General features: G+C 54.5%; 1 protein-coding gene across 9 annotated transcripts; it reads left to right on the forward strand.

The window, feature by feature from the left end:
- Positions 1-460: 460 nt before the first annotated feature.
- Positions 461-24,127, forward strand: VEGFA (vascular endothelial growth factor A). Of its 9 annotated transcripts, XM_082755810.1 has the most exons (9): positions 461-1,435; positions 7,243-7,294; positions 12,311-12,507; positions 14,116-14,192; positions 14,598-14,630; positions 14,798-14,944; positions 17,331-17,402; positions 18,552-18,683; positions 20,950-23,974. In XM_082755810.1, exons 1-9 carry the CDS (start codon positions 1,370-1,372, stop codon positions 20,969-20,971), a joined length of 798 nt encoding a protein of 265 aa, XP_082611936.1. In that variant the 5' UTR covers positions 461-1,369; the 3' UTR covers positions 20,972-23,974. The 9 variants fall into 9 exon arrangements, with proteins under 9 accessions (XP_082611936.1, XP_082611937.1, XP_082611939.1 ...); XM_082755811.1 differs by lacking the exon at positions 18,552-18,683 and having other exon boundaries at positions 667-1,435; positions 20,950-24,127; XM_082755809.1 differs by lacking the exon at positions 17,331-17,402 and having other exon boundaries at positions 669-1,435; positions 20,950-24,123.
- Positions 24,128-24,365: the final 238 nt, after the last annotated feature.

The raw sequence follows: 24,365 nt of genomic DNA on the forward strand, positions 1-24,365 counted from the left end.
CGCAGCTGCAAAGCAAAGGGTTTGGGGGGCCGGGCGGCGGCCGGGATGGCAATTTGTCCCCTACTGCCCCCTCCCCCCAAAGGGCTCGGCTGGACTTTGGAGCGATTCCCACGGGTGGACGGCAGAAGGTGAATTTTGACCCGAACTCACGCATCGCTCGGCGGGGCAGCAAGCGCACCCGTGGGGCTGGGGTGGGGTGGGTGGGTGGGAAAAAGGTGGGCGCGCATCGTGGGAACCACGCCTGGGGGTCGGGGTGTGGGGCACGATCCCGAGTGGGGCGAGCTGGAGAGGAGGAGAGAAGGAGGGGGGGGGGGGGCGCGCCGCGCACCCCCTTTTACCCCCGTGGCCTTTTAGCCCAGAGCCGCAAGGACGCGAGGGGAGGAGAAGGAGGGAGGGGAATCGGCGGAGAGGGTGGGACTTCGGCGGAGCGTCTCTCCCCGCGGCCGCGCCGAGCAGTTGCAGAGCGCCGGCGAGCGGGCGGTGGGGCGGGCGCTGCGCTGCGCTGCGCGGGGAGCGGGCGCTGCGCGGAGCCGCCGCTGCTGCCGAGCCGGCGGGGGACAGCGCGCCGCGGGAGCACCGAAACCCTCCCCGGCCACCGGGACCTGCGCTTGGCTCGCCGCCTTGCTTTATCCTCCCGTTTAATTGATTTTTTTTTTTTTTTTTCCCTAGACTTTGGATTTTTATTTTTTTTTTTTCTCCCTTTCCTTCAAAGCCCCCTCCCTCCCCCCTTTTTTCCCCCTCTTCTCCGCCCCGGTTGCCTCCCTCTCCAGCCAGTTTGGATTTTTTTTTTTTTCTTTTTTTTTTTTTTCCACCCCCTTCTGATTTTTTAAAGCGGTGGACGGCCGAGCGGCGGCGGGCTCAGCCCCTTCCATCCATCCCCCCCGGCGGGGGGAGGCAGCAGCCGCCGCCGCGAAGAAGAAGAAGAGGCGAGGTGGGGGGGGGTGGGAGTGCGCGCAGGAAAAGAGATGCATTGAAACTTTTCCCCGCAAACTTCGGCGTGAGTGAGTGCGCGAAGCCCAGAGCGAGCGCGGCGCGGGTGCCTCTCCTTGCCCCGGTGGCCGCTGTGGAGCTCGGATTGCCCGGCGGCGGGGGCCGGGCGGCGGCGGCGGGGCGGCCGCGGAGCCAGCGCTCGGCCCTGCGGAGCGCCCACCGGCAGCAGCAGCAGCAGCAGCGGGGGCCGCCGTATGGAGGGGTGAAGGCGGACACCCCGAAGAGGAACCCCTTTGCCCCCGGAGACCCTCGCAGCGCCCGGCCGGCGGCACCGCAGGAGGGCACGGAGGAGGCGAGAGCGCGGCGGGGCGGCGGGGCGGCGGCGGAGGCGAGGCGGAGCGCGGCGGGCCCCGTTCCTCCGCGGCGTGCGCCGGCAACCATGAACTTTCTGCTCACTTGGATCCACTGGGGGCTGGCGGCGCTGCTCTATCTGCAGAGCGCGGAGGTGAGCAGAGCGGGACGGGGCTTTTGTGCCCCCCGAGCGCGGCGGGGAACGGGCTGGCGCGGGGAGGGGGCGGGAAAAAAAATTAAAAAAAATACATATTTTATATTTTTTTTACAATTTCCCCTTCCCTCGGCTCCCACCTGCTCGCCCGGCGTGTGTGCAGCTTGGGGAAGGCAGGGGGCGAGGCGCGGAGGGGCCGCGCACATGTGCGCGCATTGCACGCCCCCGCCGTGGGGCTCCGCGGGGCCGGGGCGCTGCGCGGCGCTGCGCGGGGCAGGGGAGGGAAGGGGAAAGGAAGGGAAAAAGGAGGGGAGGCAGCGCGCTGGCTTCTTGCATCAGCCTCTCTCCTCCCGGCCTCGGCTCTCCTGACATTGCAAAAGGCTGTTTCGGCGGTATTTGCCTTGGGTCCCGGCTCGGGTTCGCGCTGCCGTGCGGAGTTCAAAATACCTAGCTGGAAAAACAAATAGAGATCAAAGAGGACAAAATGGATCCTGAATTTCTTCCAGATTGATTTTTTTTTTTTTTTTCGAAAATGCATATCTCCTGCACCGAGATTACAAAACCCCTCGTTTTTTCCCTTCTCTCCTTCCTCGGTCACTTTTACTTTTGCCTCATTGTCATTCCTGAGCGATTAGAAACCGACTCTTCCTCCTTGTCTTTCTCTCCTTAAAAAAAAAAAAAAAAAAAAAAAAAGAGAGAGAGAAAAAGAAAGGCAGCTTTCTGTGCAAACCTGTCCTATAAATGTGTTTTCAAAAGAGTCAAGAGGGCTGTGTTGCCAAGAGATATTAAGGGGTTTAGACAGAGTGCCCACGTGAAAGTGACTGTATGCTAGGCGGCGTGGATTATGTTTTAAGGGCTATGAGGAGCTAGTTCTCCCCTGCCATTCCTCCCCAGCTCTCGGCAAGCGTCCGGGCCAGACCATCTCCCACAGTGGTGAACATAAACGTCACTTGCAAACTAATCAGTTATTCACATTGTTTGTTCAGCACCGATGCTGGAAGGTAACTCCCCAATTAGGAGCCATTTCAGCTGTAACCGAAGTCATGCAGGCACTGCACGCTTTGTTTCTAGCCTGTTATATCTCCACTTTCTCCAGTGACAGCCGCACGTTAGGCTGTGCTCGATGGGAACTGGGGCTGAGCTCTCATTAGAGCGTGTCACGGAGCAGCTCTGTGCAGCCTGCCTGCCAGATTTGGCTCGTGGGACGATTCTTTCCGCTCTCCAAGAGTTTTTCCACCGTCACCTAAAACAGGGCTTCTTTGCCTCCCAGCTCCTCAGGAAACTTGCAGAGCAGCGTCTGTTCCCTGGCTGTAGGTTAGACAACTCTGTGTCTAGTGATAATACCCTTCAACCCTCCCCTTGCTCCTTCTCCCCTCCCCTTCCTCTTCCCCGGAGATGAAGCTGCGGATCAGGTAGGGTCCAGGTCTGCCTGTCCTCGGGAGTCGCGTGAAAGCCTCAACGCTGCCTTTCCTCCCAGGCAGTAGGATGGTGCTGCTGAGAAAAGACAGAGGGTAATGGTTGGGGGGGGGGGAAAGGAGCAGGGAAAAAAAATTCCGGGGTGGCGTGGGAAATGTGGGGTGGTGGGAAGTGTTGCGGGGCTAATTGCACGAGAGATCGCGAGATGTGCAGCCAGCCGGGTGATGCGGGCCATATAAGTGCTCAGACGGACAGACGGTGAGGTCTGTCCTTCAGTTCTGTCCTTATTTGTCCGTTGGTCGCCTGGGCACCACGGTGATGGGAGCGTTGGAAATGCCAGCAGATCTCGCGTAGGCAGCTTGACGATGGCGCTGGGCACGGCAGAGAGTGTGGCTCTTCACGCTGGGGCTAGGGGTTTTGTGCTTTGATGATAATATTTATCTGCAGCGTTAATCAGACTGTCGTGCTGAATAAAACCTATCTAGCTAGCCAGGCGCGCTGGAGAGAATTAAAGAAAAGCCCTGGCAAGAGGCTGAGCTGGGAAGGCAGGGGCCAGCGCGTGTCAGGCTGCTTTCCTGAAGGCGAGGGAGGAGGGACGCAGGAATCACGGTGCTCCCCTGGGGAAGGCAGCAGGGGGATGGCTCCTGACCGAGGGAGCTGGTGTGGTTGCTCCTGCAGCAAGGCTGGGACAGCGGGGAATTGTGTCCCGGCCCGGGCTGGGTGGCGCTGATGCCACAGGTGTCTGCCTGTGCCTGTGGCACCAGCCCTGCCGTGCAGGAGAGGGAGGGAGAGGTGGTTTGGCAGTGCCACCCTCCCAGCCACTGGCCAGCAGGCGTGTAGCCCCCCGCAGGGTGCTGGAGGTTGCGTTTTTGTCCCCTTCCACTCCCCGGTTTCCTAGAGAATAGGGGAAGGCAGCTCCTTCCCCATCTTCCTTTGTCCGGGGGTCTCAGTGGCGGCATGGTGGCGGGTCCGTGCTGGTGGGGGTCTGGGAGCTCATCCCTTCCCACCCCGCGCTGTGGAGGGACCTGGCTATTACCAGCTGGATTGCCACAGGGAACAGGCAGCGATCAGACACGGAGGGAGGGAGAGCGAGCCTGTGACCAGACTGCTAATGATCACACACCCACCAGCCGCGCTGCCTTCGGCGTGCCTCTGCGCCAGGCCCCGCTGGGAGCCCCCGCAGCCTGCCTCCCGAGCCCCCCCGGCAGCCAGGACCCCACATGGGTCCCCGTCACCTTCCCCGGACCCGCTGTGGGCCTGAGGAAACGCTGGGAGGAGGAGGAGGGCTCCTTCGGGAGCAGGGGAGAGGGGAGCCTGTGCTAGGGTCTCGGAGGGGCTCTCCAATTCCCGGGCGGCCCCGAATTGGGTCTCTTGTCCGTCCTGCTCCGTGTCAGAGGTGCCTGCACTGTGCTGGCAGCTCGCGGCATTACTGATCTCCGTCCGTAGGTACAATGGGGAAGGAGTGCAGCGGGGTCCCCCCGCCGCTTAAGTCGAAACCGCTGAGAAGAATTTCCAGCGCCTAAGACGAAAAGTGCCTTAACTCCTGTCCCAGAGCCCCTCTCAAAGTGGCTGGATTGTTTGTTCCAGTCCTAAACAGTTACAAAGCTCTTTTAATGAGGCTGCACAGATTAGGGGGAGGGGAAGGGAGAGAAAGAGTCCTGGTGGTGGTGGTGAGGGGGGTGATGGCTGGAGAGGAATGACTTGATTAACCTTTTCTCTCCCTTCAGAGAGGAACTTGCTTCCTAATGGCACTTGGAGGAGAAGGGGGACGGGGAAGGTGCAGATACAGACGGTGTGAGGCAGGTTTATTTGCTCGGGAGGGTTTTACCCCACTTCAGGACATGCATTCACTGTGACCTGCAAAGGGCCCAAAAAGGAGCTTCCCCCTGCTCAGCCCCATTCTCCGGGGGCATTTACCCTGCTCTCGAGCCCGGGGCTTGCTTCCACACCTCTGTGAAATGCTGAAAAGCTATCGGAAACAAATTGTGTTACGGAGCTGTTGGGTAATTCCGAAAGACAGCAGAGGAGAGCGTGACCTTCAGGCTCCCACCGAAGGGCACGCTGGGCCTGCTTGTCCCTTGGAAGGCTTTTGGCTTCCCATCGCCCTTTATGATATGTAGCAGCCTGGTCTCAAGTGAGGCAGAACCCCCTGCCTGCTCTGTTGTTTGAGCGAACGGGCTTGCAGGGCATTAGCCACAGGTGAAAGGCACTGCCAAAAGGGCAGAGAGGTTTCTTGGTATAGCGGGCAGACAGTGTGTTACTGATAGTTCTGGGAAACCTTTTAGGTGACTGCTGAGAGCTCCCGTTCGAGCGCTGCAGAGCTCTGCCGGGGGGGGAACAGCAACCTCGTCCACCTCGTGCTCCTGGCAGGCTCTGTACTGATCCCATTTCCCACCCTACGGGTAGAATTGCAGGTCTAGGTCTAGGTGAGAGCTGGGAGGGTGCTCTGGCTCCCGCGGCAGTGCATTGGGCAGGGAGAGGTGCTGGCCACGCGCAGGTGAGCAGTGAAAGTGTGCGGCTCACGCCTGCTTCCCAACACCCATGCACCACGTGTGCGTGTTTGTGTGCGCCCGAGCACGGAGGCAGGGGGCTTGGCAGCAGGCTGGGCCGCCTCACCCTGGGAACGGGCAGAAGGACCCTCAGGGTGGCTCAGAGCTAATTTCGCTTAGTCCACCACGGTCACTTGGTGTGCGAACCGAAAATCCCTCTGCGAAAGGTCTTGGGAGCGTTGTGACTTGGATAGATCGGCCTGGCTCGTGATCTTCTTCCTGTGCTATGACATGAATGGAGGCTTTTCTGCCCTTGATGCGGTTTTCTTTTGACCCGTAGATCTTTGGGCCCTGTGCGTCTTTGGAAGGCTGCTGCAACCTCTGCTGCCTCCATTTTGTGTGTGCTGTTGCAGTGACCTTCACACTTCAGGAACAAAATTGTTCCCAGGAACCTGCTTTTTAAGCTGTTAGCACGGCGCTGAGGTTAGGTACACAGGCTTTCCTCCCCAGGGACATAACAGATCCACGCGTGGGGTGGCTCAGGTCTGGGCTGCTGCGTTATTCCCAGGTACAGAAGGACGTCGGTTGAAATGAGAAGCAAGGAGTTCGGTCAGGGGGACCTTAGACAAAGGGAACTGTGCACAGACACAAAGGAATGGCTGGGAGAGGGGCTTCGCCGGCTCTCTTTCCTCCTCCTTTGAAAAGCTGACACTTCAGGCCGCTCGGAAGGTGGTGCTGCCCTGTGCACAGGGCTGCTAGAAGACTATAGGTGGCAGATTCCCGTTATGAGCTCGAGGTGGACTTTGCCTGCTCAATTCAGTCCCGTCTCCAGCTGTGCGATCAGAGGACCTTTTCCTAAGCCCAAATACAGCATGTTGCTGATGAAACAGTGCTCTGTGTGTTTGCATTGCCGCTCTCTTTTTGCACCTCTGCTGAAAGGCAGCAGGTTCCGGGGTGGATGGCGTCACGAAGGTGGCAACATACCTTGCAGAAGTGAAGAAACCCAAGCTTTTTTTTTTTTTTTTTTGGTTTTGGTTCAGAACAGAACAGCAGGGGGAAACCTGACTTGGCTGGAAAGTTACGTCAGAGCTAAAACCCTCACGCAGAGCAGGAAGAGTGGAATTTTTGTTTCACCTGGAATTTAAAAAAGACTTCCTCAGTGAAACGGTGTAATACCGCTCCATCCCAGTCTGGGGGTGGGTTCCCTATTGCTTCTCCCACCTGCGTCAGCGGTTTGGAAATGCCCCTTGTCCCAAGAGGACAGCAGGCGCGAATGCAGAGCTCGAGGCCTCTTTTTGTCCCGGGGAAGCAGCGCAGGGGCTGGGGACGGGCCCGTTAAGTGACAGTGCCAGCGCAGAGGGACACGGGGGGGGATCGCAGCAGTTAGCCGCCCTGACAGCGGGCCAGATAGCGACACCTCTGCGGCCACCGCCTCTCGGTGACAGACATCGGTGACATTGAGCGGGGCGCGATGCGCTTTGGCGCCTGACAGCCCTTCTCCCCACTCTTCCTGGGCCAGATTCACCTTTATGGAGGGGAAGGGGAGGCCTGAAGGAGAAAAGGCAGGCCTGGCGCTGCTCTGGAGGTGGCACCGGGCCCACGGCTTGCAAGCCCCACGGCTTAGCGCGGGCCAGCGGGAGAAGGTCACCCGCCTTGTTTTCCTCTCCGTGCCCTCGTCTGCTCAATGCTTTTTGCCCCCAGCCGCTGCAAACCCCTCGGGGGGGGCTCCTTCCAAGCCCTCGGGCCCCTTCCCCTGCCCGCTTTCCTCTCCCTTTTCCCTTCCCCGGCCCCGTTCTCCCTGCGGGGCCGAGGATGGGGAGCGGGATGGGGAACAAAAGGGCTCTGTGCCCAGCCCGGCGTGGGGGGCTCCGCGTGGTGACCGCTTTTCTCTTGTCTTTGCAGTTGTCCAAGGCTGCTCCTGCCCTGGGGGATGGGGAGCGGAAACCCAACGAAGGTAAGAGCCGGGTGGCTTCCCCGGGGGGCTCGGGGGAAGGCAGCCGGGGCCCCGGGAGCGGCCAACACCGCCACCTCCCGGGGAGCCGCAGTGGGAGCGGGGGGCTGCGGCCGCCGCCATTAGCCCCGCCGGGGTCGGGGTCGGGATTGGGATCAGGATTGGGATCGGGATTGGGACTGGGATCGGGATTGGGATCGGGATCGGGACGTGCGGCGGGGCCGGGACGTGCAGCGGGGCCGGCCCAGCCTACTGCGCGCTTCCCATAACTCCGGGGAGAACTGCGTGCGTGCGCTGGTGCACACACACACGCTCATTTATATATATATATATATTTATATATATATTTATGCGCGCACACAAAGAGCTGAGTGGCTGCGAGCAGCCTCCTAGGAATTCGCCACAGTGCCGTAGGAAGGGATTTGTCATCTCAGCCGCCTGCCTCCTCCCCGGAGGCGCTGCTGGTGCCCGGGCGGTCGGGGCTGATCCCCAAACAAAGGCCGGAGCTGTGCCCCGCAGCCCCGGCACCGCCAGCAGTGGCTCTGGGGACAGAGGGGTGGCAATGCAGGGGGACTTCCAGCCTCGTCCCCCAGCTCAGGTTATTGCTGTGTGCAGAGCCAGGCTTGCAAAAAGCACCCTTTTACTCCGCTGTGAGCAAGGGTAAAGGGTTCAAGGGCTGGATGCCGTATGGGTTCTGCTTGATCTGATGCTGGCAGCGTAGTAGGGATGGGACCAGGTGATCCTGGAGGTCTTCTCCAGCCTTAATGGTTTCGCAAAACGAGGTGGTGGCTGTGCAGCCGCAGTGATTCTGTGCTGCCCAAAGGCCAGGCTGTGGCCATGTCCTCGGCCCTGTGGGTTTGTGTGAGCAGGCCAGGCGGGCAGTCAGCCACCAGGCTGGTCAGGGGTGCCTCCTGCCAGCCCCCTGCCCGGTGGAGCCCCGTGCCTTGCAGCAGGTGGGCTTCCCGTCCGCAGTCCTCCGCTCACAAGTGGGGGCTGTGGACTTGGGGGCCTTCAGGCCGAGGTGATCATCAATCAGCTTCTGTTCTGACCGTGTTTTCCCCATTACCTTGGCAGCAGAGCAAGCCCCTCACTGGAGTGACTGGCTCTGTCGGAGGTCTCGCAGGGTCCCCCCATGGGCTGTGACCTCCAGCGTTATTCCAGCGGGAGGTCAGCAGAGGGCTCTAGCAGTGTGGGCCCAGATTGGCTTTTTACGTTGCACTCTTACTTCAATTTCTTGTAACTGTACTGCTCTGACCAGCTGCAAGGAGCCAGAGATTTGTGGCAGGCAGCGTTTGGGCTAGGTGTCCATTTTGCGTGGCCGAAATTTCCCCGTTTGCTGGCGGGCTGCCGCGTGTTGCGCTTGACCCTTGCTCCTGCTGAAGTCAACAGAAGAAGGTTCAGTGACTCCAGAGGGATCAAGATGGAGCCTGCTGTGAGGCTTATTTTGGTAACCAGTCCCTCTGCTGTTGGTAGGAGAGCGCTAGGGTCCTGGTCTGTGCCGTTTGTTGTGTCTGACCACGTTCCCGGGGAGGGAAGAGTTGAACAGAATTTAATTCCCTGTCACAGGAAGGTTGATGGGAGCAGGGGAGAAGTTGGTCTAGCAACGTGAGCGGTGGGACTCCAGTGCTATTGCCTTGATGCTATTCCTGGCTCTGCTATGCAAATACATCTGCGAGCTAGAAGTCAGGACTCTTGGCATTACCTTCCTGGCTCTGCTTCTGTCCTGCTATATGACCTTGGCGGTTCAATCTCTGTACCTCAGTTTCCCCTCAGTGAAGAGGAGTCGATGATGTGCCTCTGTACAAGGACAATCCTGCAGTGCCTTCTGCTGATGCTCCTGGGGTCTTTGGGGTGGGTGCGTAAGGTGACTTTGTGTCTCTGGCCATTTTGTGCTTGCTCTGAGATGTCAAGCTGCAACAGGTTTTTATTTGGGATGGACTTAACTCCAGTTGGAGCCTGTAATTTTAACTTCAGCCCCTACCCTTTTGTGCTCAAGAGAGCCTTCCACATGTTTTGTGGCATGGGAAGTTGTAGGGGAGTTAGACAAACCCTCTTTGTTTGTTCCACGAGAAAAGATTTTCTGGTATAAATAAATGAAACCACCAGCACTTGTGGCTGCACTTTTATTTTTAAGAGAACAGTGTGTCTGTATTGCTGCTAAGCCATTGACGGGGAGGGAGGCAGAATGATCACAGACCTAATCCTTTTCTAGTCTAGCTTGTTCCCACTCGACTGCTCAAAATTTGGACTTAATCCTGCCTGCTGTGGCCATGTCTGCCTAAAGAGCTAGTGTGGGCCCTGGCTGAGTTTTAACCTTATTTCCCTCTCCATTCACAAAGAAGAACCTCTGACTCAAATGTGGAGGTGTTTTACAGAGTAGGGGTGTGGGTTAAATGCGGGATTAACTTTTAACATGGGCTGAGGCCCAAATTGCAGGAAGGGAGCAGGCTAAGCGGTGTTAGTCCTTCAGTGACCTTCCTATGTTTCCCCATGAAAGACAGACGTCCTTCCGTCCCTGCCACAGCCAATGGAAAGGAAGCAGGGACTGAATCAGCCCGGCAAAGTGCGGAATATGACTCCCAGGACATAGGAGTAAGTGTAGATACAGTAGCAGGGGCAGGGCTTTGTTGTGAGGATGACTGTACCTCAGTCATGTGCTCCGGTTTGGGAACTGGCTGTGCAAATGGGCTGTGGAGCGCCGCACAGCCTCCGTGCGAATGCTCTGTGTCCAGTGACATCGAGGCAACGCGCCTTTTGTGGCAGGACATTCTGACTGGCAGTCGGATAAAGAGTCCCTGTTCCCTCTTCCGAGGCTGATTCAGACTTTGGAAAATCCTCCTACGTTGAAGTAAAGGCAAAAACTCCAGCGCTGATAACGGGAGGCGTTTGGTCCTGTCAGATCTCCCAGATCTCAAGTATAGTTAGTTATCAGGGTGCAGCCATAAAAGTAAAGGCTCCGCAAAATAAATCAAATGTGCTGTTCCATGGCCATGGTGTAATCTAGCACTGTGGACTCGAATCAGTTTCACTTCAGTTTTCTGCCTGGTTTCGGTTTCTGCCTCTTTATGTGCTCCAGAGGGATTCAGTGAGCAGCAGCTGCTCTGCACAGGTAACTATCGCTTTCCCTCCCTCTTTTCCTCCCTCCTTCCCTTTGCAGTGGGTCTGGAAGCATTCTTTCACCCAGCGCTGTGCTTGTATTGCCGGAGTTCCCGGATCCTTTCTGCTGGCACAGTGTGAATAATCAGCAGTGCAGTTCAGCGGCTGTCACTGTGCCTGCAGAATTTCCCACATATTAAATTGTTCCACTTGTTGGAGCACAGGCAGGGACTAAGGTCACTCTGAAGGGGAGCAGGAAGAAGGAGGTAGCACAGACAAGATCGGAGGACAAGCAGGAGGCACGCTGCTGCTGGGGGAGGAGGGAAGAGGAAGGGAAGGGACAGGGAACAGAGGCATGCTGTCTTTTAGGCTAGGAATACCAACAAGCAGTCCATGCCTGCCAGGCTACATTTCCTTTTCACAAGCCACTTTCTCTTTTAATAGCTGCTCACGCTCTCTGACACTTCAGACTCCCTGGATGGGAGCTCCTCCCCTCTTGTACCCGCTCTCAGCACTGTGGCACTGTCAGCTCTGCATGACCTAGAATTAACTTTCAACAATTAACTGCGGGCTGTGAGCTCCAAGCCCTGCAGCTTTTGCATTTTTGTGGCAAAGTAACCTTTATGCCAGTTTGTCACAAGTTCAGGGCGCTTTAGAAACGCTTACCAGAGACCATTTTTCCATGATGCAAGCAGTTTGTGCTTATCACTCTGAGTTATCAACCTCGGTGCTGTAAGACTCTGCATGCTGTACAGGTGGATCATTATAGCGCATAACAGCACGGGGCAGGCACTATCTCTTGGTGCACACACTTATCCTCTGCTCCGTTTGAGACAACTTCCTTTGCTGCCTGCATGCTGGTGGAGCTGGGAGGCCTGGAGGGCTCCAGGTACTGGCTGTTTGCAGAGGTGGGCGAGCAGCTGGGTTTTGTGCGTGTGTACTTTATCTACCCTATCTCTCATCTCTTTAAATCTCTCCAACCCTTGACCAAGCAGCAAGACGAAGCTTTGGCAAGAGGCTGGGAAACATTGAGAAACGCTTGTGAAATCAGCGCAGGTCGCAAGCAGTTAGCGTTTGCTCCATTCAGAGGGAAGGCAGGGGATAATGGCAGATCCACCCCGTTCCCCCTCCCGTATTGCCTTATTGTGGTTCAGGGGCCAAGTGTGTGGTCTGGGTAATCCTGGGGGTGTTGTGGGCTCGCTTTGAGTCTTCCAGGTGCTGGCTGGCTTCCTTGCTCTGGGAGAGTGGTTGGTGCAGAGACAGGGAGGCTGCGATGTGTAGCAGGTGCTGTCGGTCTCCTGGAGGTGGATGCTGTGTGTGGGCAAAAGCTGTAGCTGGTGGGGCAAACGAAGCCACATGGATGCACTGTTCACAGCTGTCTCACCGTTCTCAGGGCTGTCTCTGCGCTGAGGTCTATAGAGAGGATGCTTCTGTCTCTGGCTTATGCCCCTGCCTCCTAAAACCTCTGCTTTTGACAGAAGGTAAAAGTGAAGGGCCTTAATCCAGAGTGCGGGTCATCTGCAGCAGCCTCAGGTGCTTTTTGGCACAGCTCCTTTGCTTAGAGGCAGCATGGCTGAGAGTGTGGGGAACAGCAAGGGGACGAGGCACCTGTGGGATGCATCATGCTGCCAGGGAGGGCCAGTCCAAAGAGCGAAGCTCTCCGGTCCATCTTGTCTCAGTCCCGAAGCAGCAGGAGGAAGGGCCATTTCCTTGTCTTCCCCTGCTGATTTGGGGTGTGGGTGGGAGGGAGAGAGAGGGAGGGTGGGTGAGTAGGGCAGAGACGAAGGACATAGGCCTGCAAGACTGTTAGTGAAGAGCATAGGGTAGATGTGTTGCAACTGTCTGGCTCGTTCTAAGGGGCAAAGCACTAGACATTCTTGAGCTAAGTTTGCATTAACTTATTCCCTCCATTCCTCCCTGTAGTTATCAAATTCCTGGAAGTCTACGAGCGCAGTTTCTGCAGGACAATTGAGACCCTGGTGGACATTTTCCAGGAGTACCCTGATGAGGTGGAGTACATATTCAAGCCATCCTGTGTGCCTCTGATGAGATGTGCGGGTTGCTGCGGCGATGAGGGCCTAGAATGTGTCCCTGTGGATGTGTACAACGTCACGATGGAGGTGAGGGCCCAACTTGCGAGCTGGCATGCTTGGGTGGAGGAGGCAAGTCACCCGTCACAGCCACCCCAAGAGATACAGAAGCTAGGAGCAGGCAGAGGAGCATTTCTGCAAAGGAGCACTTCACGCGTAGAGAATGCAGAGGAGCATTTCTGATGCTGTTATCTCTGAGGCCCCGGAGAAGACGCTCCCCAGACCCTTGCTCTACCTTAACTCTGCATTTGGTCCACACAGCTGTTGCTCTGAAGGCAGCTGAGTAGGGCAGTAGGGAAAAGCCTGTCAGTACTCTCTCCCGGAGGGCATGCGAGGTCAGTCTTTACCAACAGAGCAGGGGATTTGGGTCATTAGCTACACTGGCACAGCAGGGGTGGAAAGGGTCTCTAAGAAACACACTGTTTCAGTGTCAAGTGGAAAAGCCTTTCTGCCTCTGGGCGTCCTCCTCCTTTGTTTGGAGGCTGCTGAATTCATTTCTTGGAAGAGACAGGGACTGGCCGTGATAGCAAAGGCTGGGCACACGGGGAAGATACAGACTCTGCTTAGAGAGCATTGTCACTGCCCTTGCCTGCCAGCCTCGGTTCCAGCTTGCACCCACCGTGGTGCTAGTGTCCATTACCCTTAGCCTGTAGCTCCCTCACCTACTTTTGTCCCTCAGCCTCTTGAAAGGGCACTGTAAATATTGCCATCAGTTTTTGATATGGAGGAGAGACGTGCAGGACTGCGTGATTACCAGCCAGTGCTTTTCACTTGTGACCTCGGCTGTGTTTGAACTCTGGCAGAGAACCTCTCGGTGTCCTTCCATGGTTCCCCTGTACTGCTTTTCCACTTGCATGCTCCAGCCTGGGCCAGAGCCTACTAGCACGCTGTAACTAAGGACAGTTTCCTTCTTACCATTCCTTGCTGAATTATGTGTTTTGGCTGGCGTGCCTGCATGCCTGGGAAGGGTCAGAAGCACTTCAGGAGATCTGTGGTGCAAATGCTAGAGCTCGTGGTCCAGCCAGGTTCTGGGTTGAGAAACTGTAACAGCACATGCCTGGCTTCCCATATAACTTCCCTGCAGGCACACGGAGCTGGGGGCTGGGCGAAGCCTGGCTCTGCAGGGGTGTTTTAAGCACAGAGCACCAGATTTGTTCTGTGTGTCATCTCGCGGAGAAGGTGACGTGTCAGCCGGGAAGGAGTGGTGGCTTAGGGAACAGTAGTCAGACGTGGAGCTTTCGCTTTGGGCCTTTGCTTTAGACTGAAACGTGCCTCTCTCTGGGAGCAGGCTGAATGCTCCGTTACTGTCTTGCTAGTATTGCCCAGGGACGGCTCAGCGAGAATCTTACTGTGGTGTTAACGCCCTCTCCCATGCCTGTCTCCAAGGCAGTCCACCAGTGCTGGCACCTTGCATGCATGAGCAAACAGAGCTTTGGCACGAGCCTGGTGTTGCCGCTTGCTTGTGATCAAAGGGCCTTCTCTGACTGGGAGAACGGGGCCTCAAAGCCAGCTCAAACTCTGCCATGCTCTTCCCAGGAGCACCTGGGGTGCAAGTGCTTTGCCACGCAGCAGGCTGATTTGGAGCTGTGAGTATAAATAGTGAATGGGCAGTGACCCTCTCTGTTTCTTTCATTCCAGATCATGAGAATTAAACCCCATCAGAGTCAGCACATAGCGCACATGAGCTTCTTACAGCACAGTAAATGTGACTGCAGGTGAGAATGGAGCAGCGCTGGGTCCTCTTGCAATAAACTTACTCTGAGCCTTTCCTTCTTCCTGCCGTTGGGTTGGGACTGTTGTCCAGAGGCTTCTGCGGTCTCCTCAGGTGGTTTGCAGTGGGATGGCTGAGCCTGGGAAAAGAACTCTGCTGGCGAGGCTCCTCCGTCTCTAGATATGGCAGGTGGACAATGCTAGCCTGCAGCCTGGGGTCTTGTGGCACTGGTGAGGTGCAGCAGGAGAGCAAATGCTTTGAGAAGGACTGCTTAACCTGTGCCATGGGCATCCTGCAGCAGCAGCTGTACACGTCCTCTTCCCTGTGCTTGCGGGAACTGGGAATAATACTGGATGTGTATGTGGTAAGCTCCCTTCTAATGAGGCCTTTGTTCTTTCTTCCTCCACAGACCAAAGAAAGATGTCAAAAATAAACAAGAAAAGTAAGTGACAAACCTTTCCTCCTTTCTCTTTTGGTGGTTGGTTGGCATTTCCTCTCCCCACTGCCCCTTGCCCTTTTCCTTGATTGGTTGGAGATACTCACTTGGAGAAGGTGTTTTTGGAAATGGCATATGGTAGTGCATGGGGCGACACTCTGAATCCGTTCCAGGTGGGCACAGAAACCCAGATCTGACGGTCCTTCCTTCATACCCCAGACCTGGAGCTTGCATGACCCACGACCATGGCAGTCATTCCTAATGCTTTACCCAGAGTCAGGGAAGTCCCGTCGTGTGTGTCCTACCAGAATGGATTCAAGGTGCAGCCCCTGTTCTCCCTTCCCTCTTCCTGGGGTGTTTCTGGTTACTGCAAATCGCTGCCTTTCTTTATTATTAATTTTTTTTCTTGCTGCTTGAGTGAGAACTTGCTGGCTTCTTTCACAGCAGCTTGGGTAGGAACTCTGCTGGCTACAGGGAGAGGTGGCAGTGGAGGCCTGGTGGAGGCAGGACTGATGCCATGCACGATGTGATGCTGGTTTTGGTGGGGTGGGGGCCTGGGTGGGTATAAAAGGAGATGGATCTCCTAGCTGGGTCTCGGTGGAGGCTTTCAGGAGAGGTTTTTTTCAAGCTGATGGATTTACTCTGGTGACCTGAAGAAGGTTAAGGCACAACCTTCCCTTTCCTTCCTCCCCGAAGTAAAAAGGTTATGGAAAGTAGATAAATCGGCTCTCGCCCTGCGGTAGTTGCAGGGACGATCACAAAACGTGGAAGAACATGGAAAAATAGAGCGACCTCTCTGGCTGAGAGGGTCAGCTGGAGAGCTCACGGCTGGGATAGCGGCTCTGCCACTTGGAGGTGCGGAGTTGGAGAGGAAAGGGGCGACTGCTGGGCGATGAGGCTGAAACAGAGAGAGAGAGAGAGCAAGCGGGAGAGTGAGAGAGAACTTCTTTCACCCCTCTCCCGGCGGCTGTGTACTTCTCGCCGCCTTCCAGCCTCTCCTCCTCCCCCTGGCAATCCGCTCGTGGCTGCGTTGGGCAGCCGGCGCTCCTCTCTGTGCAGGGCCGTGTCGGGGACGGTCGGTCTGCGTGGCTCTGTGGTCTGAAGGTGTGTGAGAGTTGTTGGGTCTGTGTGCGCTCTGGTGAGGATGGGGTGTGGGTGAAGCAGCCAGCCCGGCCTGTGTTGCAATTCCCTTTCCTCTTCTAACAGCACCTTGCCTGCTCTTTGCTGGTTCTGCACTCCCCCGGGGAAGGAAGGGAAGGGATGGGAGAGATTGCTGTGCTTTGACTTGCTCTCGATTGAAAGTCCTGTTATATTGGTGCCCCTCTCCTCCCTTCAGGTCGATTTTCCTCCCCTCACTGCCTCCCCGTGACTCCTGACACGTAGGGCAGAGGCTGGGAGCGAGCTGATGCTCGGGCACTCGTTCCAGTGAGAAGACTTGAACGGGGCCTAAGGAACACCCGTGGTGCTTTCCCTTCTGCCCCCCCAGGTCCCCTCCCTCCACAGCTCCCTCCCGAGGTGGGCTGCGCCAGGGAAGGAGGGAGTCCCTGCTGAGCTGCCGTGGTGCCCATGGGTCTGACGAGCCCCGGTGCTTTGCCCAGGGCCTTCTCCTCGCATGCTTCTCCCTTGGTGCTGCTCTGACGTGGCTCGAGGAGCAGCGCAGGCTCCAGCCTCCCTCCCTCTCTGTGCTCTCGCTGGGCTGTAGAGGTCCATGGGTAGTGTCCTGGCCCTGTCCCGTCCCAGCTCCTGCCCCCAAATCAGGAGCAAGGGGTGAATTTTTAAGAGAGTCAGTGCCTTGGCTCCGTCCGCTCATCAGGCCCATGTGGAAAGCGAAGGGAGGGAAGGGGTGGGTAAGGGAGAAAAGGAGCAAAGGCCTGAAGCCTCTTGCTGGTGATCATCTCCTGGGTGTCATACCTCAGTCAGGCCTCCCTCTTCCTCCTCTGGCACTCGGGAAGGAGGCTGCTGGAGGGGCTGCTAGCGGACAGCAAGGTGTCCTGGAGCCCACCAAGCCACAGGCAGGCAGCAGGGTGGGCGAGCAGAGCCCACAGGCTAGGTGACCCCTTCCAAGCAGCATTCTCCCCCCTTATCCCAGCGTGCTGAGCCCGTCCCGTGGCAGAATTATCACCATCCCCGGGCTGCCCCCTCCTCGCCACCAGGTCAGGGCGCTTTCCTCTTCCCTGAGGGAGCCCCTCCACGCAGGTTGCCCCTCCTCAGCCAGCGTGCACCTGAGCTTGTGGCCCGGGATGGCTGCCTGCGCTCGCTGCGTGACGCTTTCACCAGGCTTTCCATTCCCTTTCCCTCTCCCCTGCCCCACTGCCCCTCTCCGGGGGCTGCGAGGACCCTCAGAGACAGCCCCACGTGGAGGTGGCCGCTGTGCACGCAGTGTCCCCTGGCGCTGGCTTGGCTGCAGGCAGGCCGGGTGCGGTGCTGGCAGGAGCGCAGGAGGCCAGTGAGTGTGTGTGCGAGGTGGAGATCTGTGCTTCTGGAGATCTGTGCTTCTGGAGATCTGTGCTTCGGCCCCGGGACTTGCCCTCCTCCGGTCCTGCCTCATGTGCTTCCCCCTCCCAGCAAGGCACATGGCTGTGTTTTTTTTTTCTCCTCTTCTTCCTTGCGTTTTCTTCCATTTTCTCTCTCTCTCTCTCTCTCCCTTTCTTTCCTTCTCTCTCTCTCTCTCTCTTTCTCTGTTTTTTTTTTTTGTTTTTCTTCCAGAAAATCAAAGCGAGGAAAGGGGAAGGGTCAAAAGAGAAAGCGCAAGAAAGGCCGGTACAAACCACCCAGCTTGTACGTTTGTGTCCTCTGCTTGTAGACTCTCTTCCCTCCCTTTTCCCCAAACCAGTCCGCCTGCTTGCTGCTCACTCAAAATCTCACCCTCCCCTCCCAGTCACTGGTGGGCTGCAGATCCCCGCAGGGGCAGCGCTGGCGGTGGCACCGCTCCGGCACCGAGGGGTGTCTCAGGGAAGGCGGCTCTCGCTTGCTTGGCTCTCTCTAATCACCCCCAGCGAGGCTCAGGAGCGCGGGGCGGGGTGGGCGAGCTCTCTGCACCTCTTCTCCCGCTCCTTGGGCTGCGGCTCTTGTCGCCTGCTGTCCCCCCACTTGTGCCCGTGCTACGACGACTGGCGGCGGGCAGGCTGGTGCCTGCCGTGCATGGGTGTGTGTGCGTGCGTGCGCGCGTGTGCCTGCGTGTCTGGTGGAGTCACAGGCGGAGAGGAGAGGTGGGACGGTGGGGAGCTGGAAAAGGGGTGCTGGGGAACCGGGGGGCTCTCTCTCTCTCTCTCTCTTTTTGTCTTTCTCTCTCTCTCCCTGCTGGTTTCGGTGGCTTCTCTCTCCCTGTCTCTCCCCCTGTCTCTTTCGCTCTGCCTCTCACGGTGGTTCACACAATTCTGCATTGAAAGCTCACGGCCCTTCCCTCACGGGAGAGACTCCTAGGTGGCAAGGCTGGGACGGGGCTTAGAGAAAAGAGGGCCATGCCGACTGTGGGGATAAGCACATGATGCTGCTTTCCAGGGGGGAGAGACCCTGTGTATTTAACTCATGTAGCCGCTGGCCTCTTTCTACTCGAATAGCCCACTTCAGAGAACGCCTTTCATTGATACCTCAATAGCTGGTTGGGACCTCTCACCTTCCCATCCTTGCTTCCCCCCTTCCTCCTCCCTGTGGCCTGTGCCGATGGATCCAATGCAGCATTTGTGAATACTGTGCAGAGCCTGTTCTCTTTTCTCTTTACGCTAATGCCAAGGGGTGCTGTCCTGACCAGGTTCTGGGGCTGCCGGGGTGCTGCTGGAAAACCAGCAGCCCGCGACGCTCCAGTGGGCAGCATGGGGGCTGTGGGAGGGGGCAAGGGGATTGCTTTGATGTTTAGGGTGTTGCATGTGTATTTTCTTTCTGCTGAAGCGCTGTAGCTTAGACATCTTTCCTTTTGCCTTTTTGCAGTCACTGTGAGCCTTGCTCAGAGAGGAGAAAGCACTTGTTTGTACAAGATCCCCAGACCTGTAAATGTTCCTGCAAATTCACAGACTCACGTTGCAAGTCGAGGCAGCTTGAGTTAAACGAGCGCACTTGCAGGTTTGTGTCCTGAAGGATGAAAGAGAAACACACAAAAAGAAAGAGAGAGAAAGAGAAAGAGGGGGGAGCTTGCTTCCTGCTGACTTCTGGCACCAGTGCTATATGATTACTTCGTTTGTCTATCCCATGTGGGCCAGAGGGTCTAACTGAGATGAGGACAGAGATTCCCTGTGTCAGAGGGCAGCTCTGCGTTTCGGATGTGCTGTCAGGACTTGGATGGGGATGGCTCCCAGAGACAGGGCATTTGTGTCTAAGGTGTCCATTCCCCTAGAACGAGATAATGGAGTTCATGCTGCTGCAGTAGCCAGGGGGAGGGTCTGCAGCCCTCTGTGCATTAGCTGTGTGCAACTCTGAGAGGGTACTGTTGTACAAAGCCAAATCCTTCCTAGCTGACTAGGATTTCACCACCCCTGTCTTCCAAGCCCTTTCTGGATGGCTTGCGGACACTCTGCAGTGTGCAGAGTAGGGAAGGCCAGGCCGGGAACCTCCCTCACCCTCAAGGATGTCCTCATACTCTCATTTGCCTTTGTGTTCTTGAAAGCCAGGGAGAGGGCCCTGTCCTCTGGCACTGTGCTCACAGTGTACTGTCCACGGCTTGGCCAGAGTGGTGGTTTGAGGGACTCAGGGCTGTGATGTGGGATACAGCCTGTCTCTAGGTGAAGGCAGGCCGGGGTCTGTATTTCAGATGCCAGGTGAGAGGTGCAAAGACACCGGTTAGTGTCTGCTCAGAAATCCACACTGTGCATGCGTTGTCTGAATGCTACTTACCATGCACCACCCGTGGCATGGGCACGTGCAGAAACCGATTCCTGGTTCTCACCTGAGCACTGTGGTGAACTCAGTGGGGTCACTTGACTCGCACCAGCTGCGTGTGCACCTCTGGTGCGTGATCATCCTACCTATCCGTAGAGAGAGGCATAGAGGTGGGTTTGCTAATGAGCCCTTGGTTGTGCCTCCAAACTCAACTCACAGAGATCTAGGAGCTTCCTCCTGCCAGAATATTGCAGGAGCAGTGGCTGGATGAGAAAGAATGAGGGAGAGAGATCCAGGGTCCTCACCAGGGGCTACATCCTGACAGAGGAGACATCTGTTTGCCTGCCTAGAATTGGCTAGGTGACTAGGGCTGTGCTTCCCTTAAGTGTGGAAGTGCTGTGTGCCAAAATCAGGGAGGCATCTAGGCACTGCCAGAGTGCTGGAAACTGCTCTGCAAACAGAGGAATTTTCTGGGGTTCTGTAATCTGAGTGAGAAAGTAATTGATGGAGGGGCCAGAGTACAGCAGCTTCCAGAGTTACACTTCTCCCAGTGAGCATAGCCGCCGAAGAATGAGACCAGACCCAACCTTGTTTTTTTTTCCCTCTGGTCCTGCTCCCTATCCACAGAGTAACTGGAAATTACCCTACAGAGTTTGAAGAGTGAGAAACAGTACAAAGTACAAAGAAAAACAAACAATACCCCAAAGAAGTCATGATGGCAGAAGGGGGTTACTTGCTTCTTTTACTAGTCGCTCCCTGTGGTGGGATAGTTGGCACTCAGGGAGATATCCAGAGCTGGTGTGTTGGCCAGAAAGATAGGAAGGAGTCGTAAGAGTGGGTAGCTTATTTGTTTCCAGATAAAAAGCTGGTTAAGCTGTAGTTCTTCCTGTTCCATCTCTTTGTAGAGTTAGAATTGGGCCCTGGAGGGGAGGGCAAATTTTTGTTTCTCCTGCCGCTTCTTCAGGCTGCTGCTGCTGCTCTTCTGTGGCGCTAACCCCTGCTCGTGGCAGCCAGTGAAATGAGATGCATTTTCTTTTCACCTTCTCGCCTGCATGAGGCTTTGTTGTCTGCATTGCTTCCAACCCAAACAACAGGCTAGGTGGGGAGCTGAGGGAGTGTGTCCTTCTGCATGCGTTGCTTAGCCTTGTTTTTGTGTGTGTGTGTGTGTGTCTATGTGTGCATGGTGTGAGAGGGTGCAAACAAGACACTCAGCTTGTGAGCGAGGAGACCTCTGGTTCTGCTCCTAAATTTACCCCTGTACCAGTGTCCCCCCACATCTGGGTGAGCCTGGGGGAGTAAAATTCATCGACCCATTCACGGGTCGAGGTTCTCCACTGTTCTGCCCTGACTGCACAGCACTTCACCCCACCAGTGACGTCATGCCATGTCTTAACGCCATATGCTCTTAAACACATCAGTCACCTCCCTTCCTCCCCTTCCCTGTCCTACCTGCACCCCTGTCACAAACGTTAATCTCTTCTCTCTTTCTTTCCTTCCCTCTCCTCTCTGACAGATGTGAAAAACCGAGACGGTGAGCAGCGGAAAAGAAGGGGGAACAGCCCTGTTTCTGGAGCCTGATTTCTCGCCTGGACAGAAAAATACAAAACAAAACACTAATCCAAATGAACCCTAAAAATGAAGGATCGGTAGAGCACAGCACTTTCAGTACGGACGATGGACTCCGGAAGGAACATTCCCCAAGGCACCCGCCGCACAGAATTCACCTTTGGGTTTTGAACTGTTTTATTTTATTTTTCTTTTCATGCTGCTAAATAACAGAGCCAGGAAGACTATAGGGGTGTATTTGATGGGTTTTCCCATGCATACATATATATGTGTGTATACATGCATATACATATATATATATGTATATATATTTTAACCACATCTATATATACATATATGTATATCTTAACCACACACACACACACATATATATATAATATATATATATATACTGATTATTTTTTTTAACATTGCTAATGTTATTGGTGTCTTCACTGGATAATACTCGACTGCTGTGGACACAAGCGGGCTACTTGGGGCATAAGAAACAAGCTAAGACTGGACTTGAGTAGAAGCGCTGGGTGTAAACTTCTTAACTCTAACTGACTTGTGCGGCCTCCGCTGTTTCTCTGTAGAGTGTGCTGTACCATAAACCACCTTCTCCTTGCCTGGGACAGGAAGGAGAGGTGATTGAGAGGATGGGCAGGGAGTTCCAAAGAGCGGCATCCTAGGGTGCGATGGGTCAAAGGCCAAGGAAATGGCCATCTGCGTGATCAAGGATTCCTCCTCCCCTCTCTTCCCCCAACCTTCGCCCTTACTCGTCTCATAACCTGCCTGCCTTGCTGGGACATGGGATGTCAGTGTACATTTTGCGTTGACTTTATTCGCTATAGAAACTTCGCCAGAGAGGCAATGCTGGCTTCTCTTAAGGATGGTGGGCAGCTGATGCGCACTAACTTTCCATTCAAGGAAGTATCACAGGAGTCTAGATTCCCCGCCCTTGGTGGCTGCAAAAGGACATAAGGCCTACAGTGTGCTGAAGCAAGAATGGGGACCGGTGCATAGCCACACAATTGTTCAGCACTGTCTGCTTTCTTCATGCACAGAGCTGCCACTCAAGAGCATCCAAGATGCTTATGGAACATTTCTGGAAAGGGATATTAATCAAAAGTATATACACAGTAGGGGTGTGTGTGTGTGTATGTGAGCGTCAAGATTTTTTTTAATGGCGTACTGTAAATATCAGGCCCTTTTTTTCCTGCTCTTGGGCTGGGGAATCAAATGTGAAGGCAGCAGGAATCCCCAAGCCATGTCTGAAAATCTTGGCTATGTGTGTATCTGCAATATACGCTGTGGTGTATGTGAAACCCACCTTACACACGCGTGCACACACACACCCCTGAAAGCGTGTTTGTACATCTATGTGGATATATATAATCTAGTTCTGTGATTAAAATTAATAATAATAATAATAATAATCAAAAAGGTACTCGGTCTGTGTCAGAAATCTGCCAAACATCATCTGCAATTGAATTTTTCAACGCCTGATAATGTACAACACGGAAAGCTTCCAAAAAAGACAAGACAGTCTAAAAACAGACTCACAACAAGTGACTACTAACCACTAGGAACTCCCCATCTGACCGATGGCTTTCAGAAGGAGAAAAAAAACACACGGGTGGGTGCTTGCATCTGCAATGTATAATACTTATGCTGCATCGTGCGCAAGACAGAGGCTTCCGATGGGGGGGGAGGGAAGAGAAAGTGTTTTATATACTTATTTAATATCCCTTTTTAAATTAGAAATTAAACAGATAATTTAATTAAAGAGTAGGGATTTTTCAGTATTCTTTGTTAATATTTAATTTCAACTATTTATAAGCCGTACCTCTTTTTTTTTTTTTTTTTTTTTTTTTTTTTATTTGTACTGGTTGTGTATAAATTTAACCTTCCTGTTGTCCCATCCCATCTCTCCCCAATTGTTGGCAGAGTCAGTAGCATGTTATGGGCAGTTATTTAATTAATTTCTCTAACACCTACCCCTACACATTCCTATTGAGACAAGGGTTAGATATACATCTACATACTATATATATATTTGGCTATGTGTTTGTATATATATATATATGTTTATGTATATGTGTGATTTGGATTAAATAGACGCTACGATTTTTTTATATATGTAAAAAGAAGAGACAGGAAAAATAGAAAATTCTACATCTTGAATCTCTCTCCTTTTTAATTTTAATATTTGTTATCATTTTATTTATTGGTGCTACTGTTTATCTGTAATAATTGCGGGGAAAAAAGATATTAACACTACATATTGTGTCTAGTGAATTTTTTCAAGATATTCCTTAGTACATATTTATTTTTAAACAAAGAAATTACAGATATATCTTAAAAAAACGACGACGACGACGACAAACAAACTTTTTTTGTATTAAAGAATTTAATTCTGACCTTGATTTCCTTTGCCTTCTCCTTCTGCCTTGCATCCTGATTTTCTTCCATTGTGTAGCAGACCCTCCAGCATTGCCTCTGGAGGATACAGGGCTCCAGCAACCTGCCAGTTGGACTCTTGGATTTGGGCCCAGAGCCTCCAAAAGCATCTAGGTACCTAAAGTCCCTTGAAATTACTGGGAGGTAGGCACCAAAATACTTTTGTGAAGCCCAGCCCAAGTTCCCAGCTCAGTGAGAAGAGGGTGGTCTGATGGGCAGGAGCGAGGGGGCAGGACTCCTGGGTTCCTTTCCAGCCTCTGACACCAAGCAGTGCCATGATGGTTGCAGCCTTGCCTCTTGTCTTATCAGGAGCCAAGCCCCATCATGCTTGCTGCACGGGCACGAGTAGGTGCAATCTCGGTGGAATTTACAATCCAAGATTAAAATTAATGCTCTGAGCCTGCCTTTCACTGGTAATGGACTCGATGTTTGCTGTTGGAGCTGTGTGTAACCCGCTACCAGTCATGGCTCAGTGATACCTCACCATCCTGGACGACATTGAACAAAGATAAATGGGGTTAATACAGACCACTAAGTTCATTGCTGCTCCGTCCTGTTCTTCTCAAGGTAAAGGATCTGGTTTTTGTTTTTTATTTATTTTATGTGCAGTTTTGGCCTCTGCAGAAGGCAGAGAGTAGAGGAAAGAGGAAAAGCACTTGAGGCTCTGGTTCATCTTGTTCAGTAACATCTTGCAGGGTGCAGCAGTGGAAGGTGTGAAGGTGAGCGGGGGCCATTTGTGGATGCTGCTGTGCGAAGAACCCAAGGAATTTATTGCCTTGCATATTCACCACCAACTTGTGGCTTGTGAGGATCTATTGGCTGTTTCACAGATGGCTGTGCAAGTTAACAAAGGCATCAAGTCTATCCTTGGCAGACCTGCATTGGTTTTACTGGAACCTGGAAGTGTTTACAAGTCAGCAA

This window comes from Aythya marila (genome assembly GCF_965140915.1).
Source record: "Aythya marila genome assembly, chromosome: 3".
Taxonomy (NCBI): domain Eukaryota; kingdom Metazoa; phylum Chordata; class Aves; order Anseriformes; family Anatidae; genus Aythya; species Aythya marila.

Excerpts from the sequence above, each read along its gene's own strand:
- VEGFA (XM_082755810.1), top strand. The coding sequence starts at position 1,370 with ATGAACTTTCTGCTCACTTGGATCCACTGGGGGCTGGCGGCGCTGCTC. Across the intron at positions 7,295-12,310 it reads GGAGCGGAAACCCAACGAAG|TTATCAAATTCCTGGAAGTC; the intron begins GTAAGAGCCGGG and ends TCCTCCCTGTAG. Across the intron at positions 14,945-17,330 it reads CCTACCAGAATGGATTCAAG|AAAATCAAAGCGAGGAAAGG; the intron begins GTGCAGCCCCTG and ends TTTTTCTTCCAG.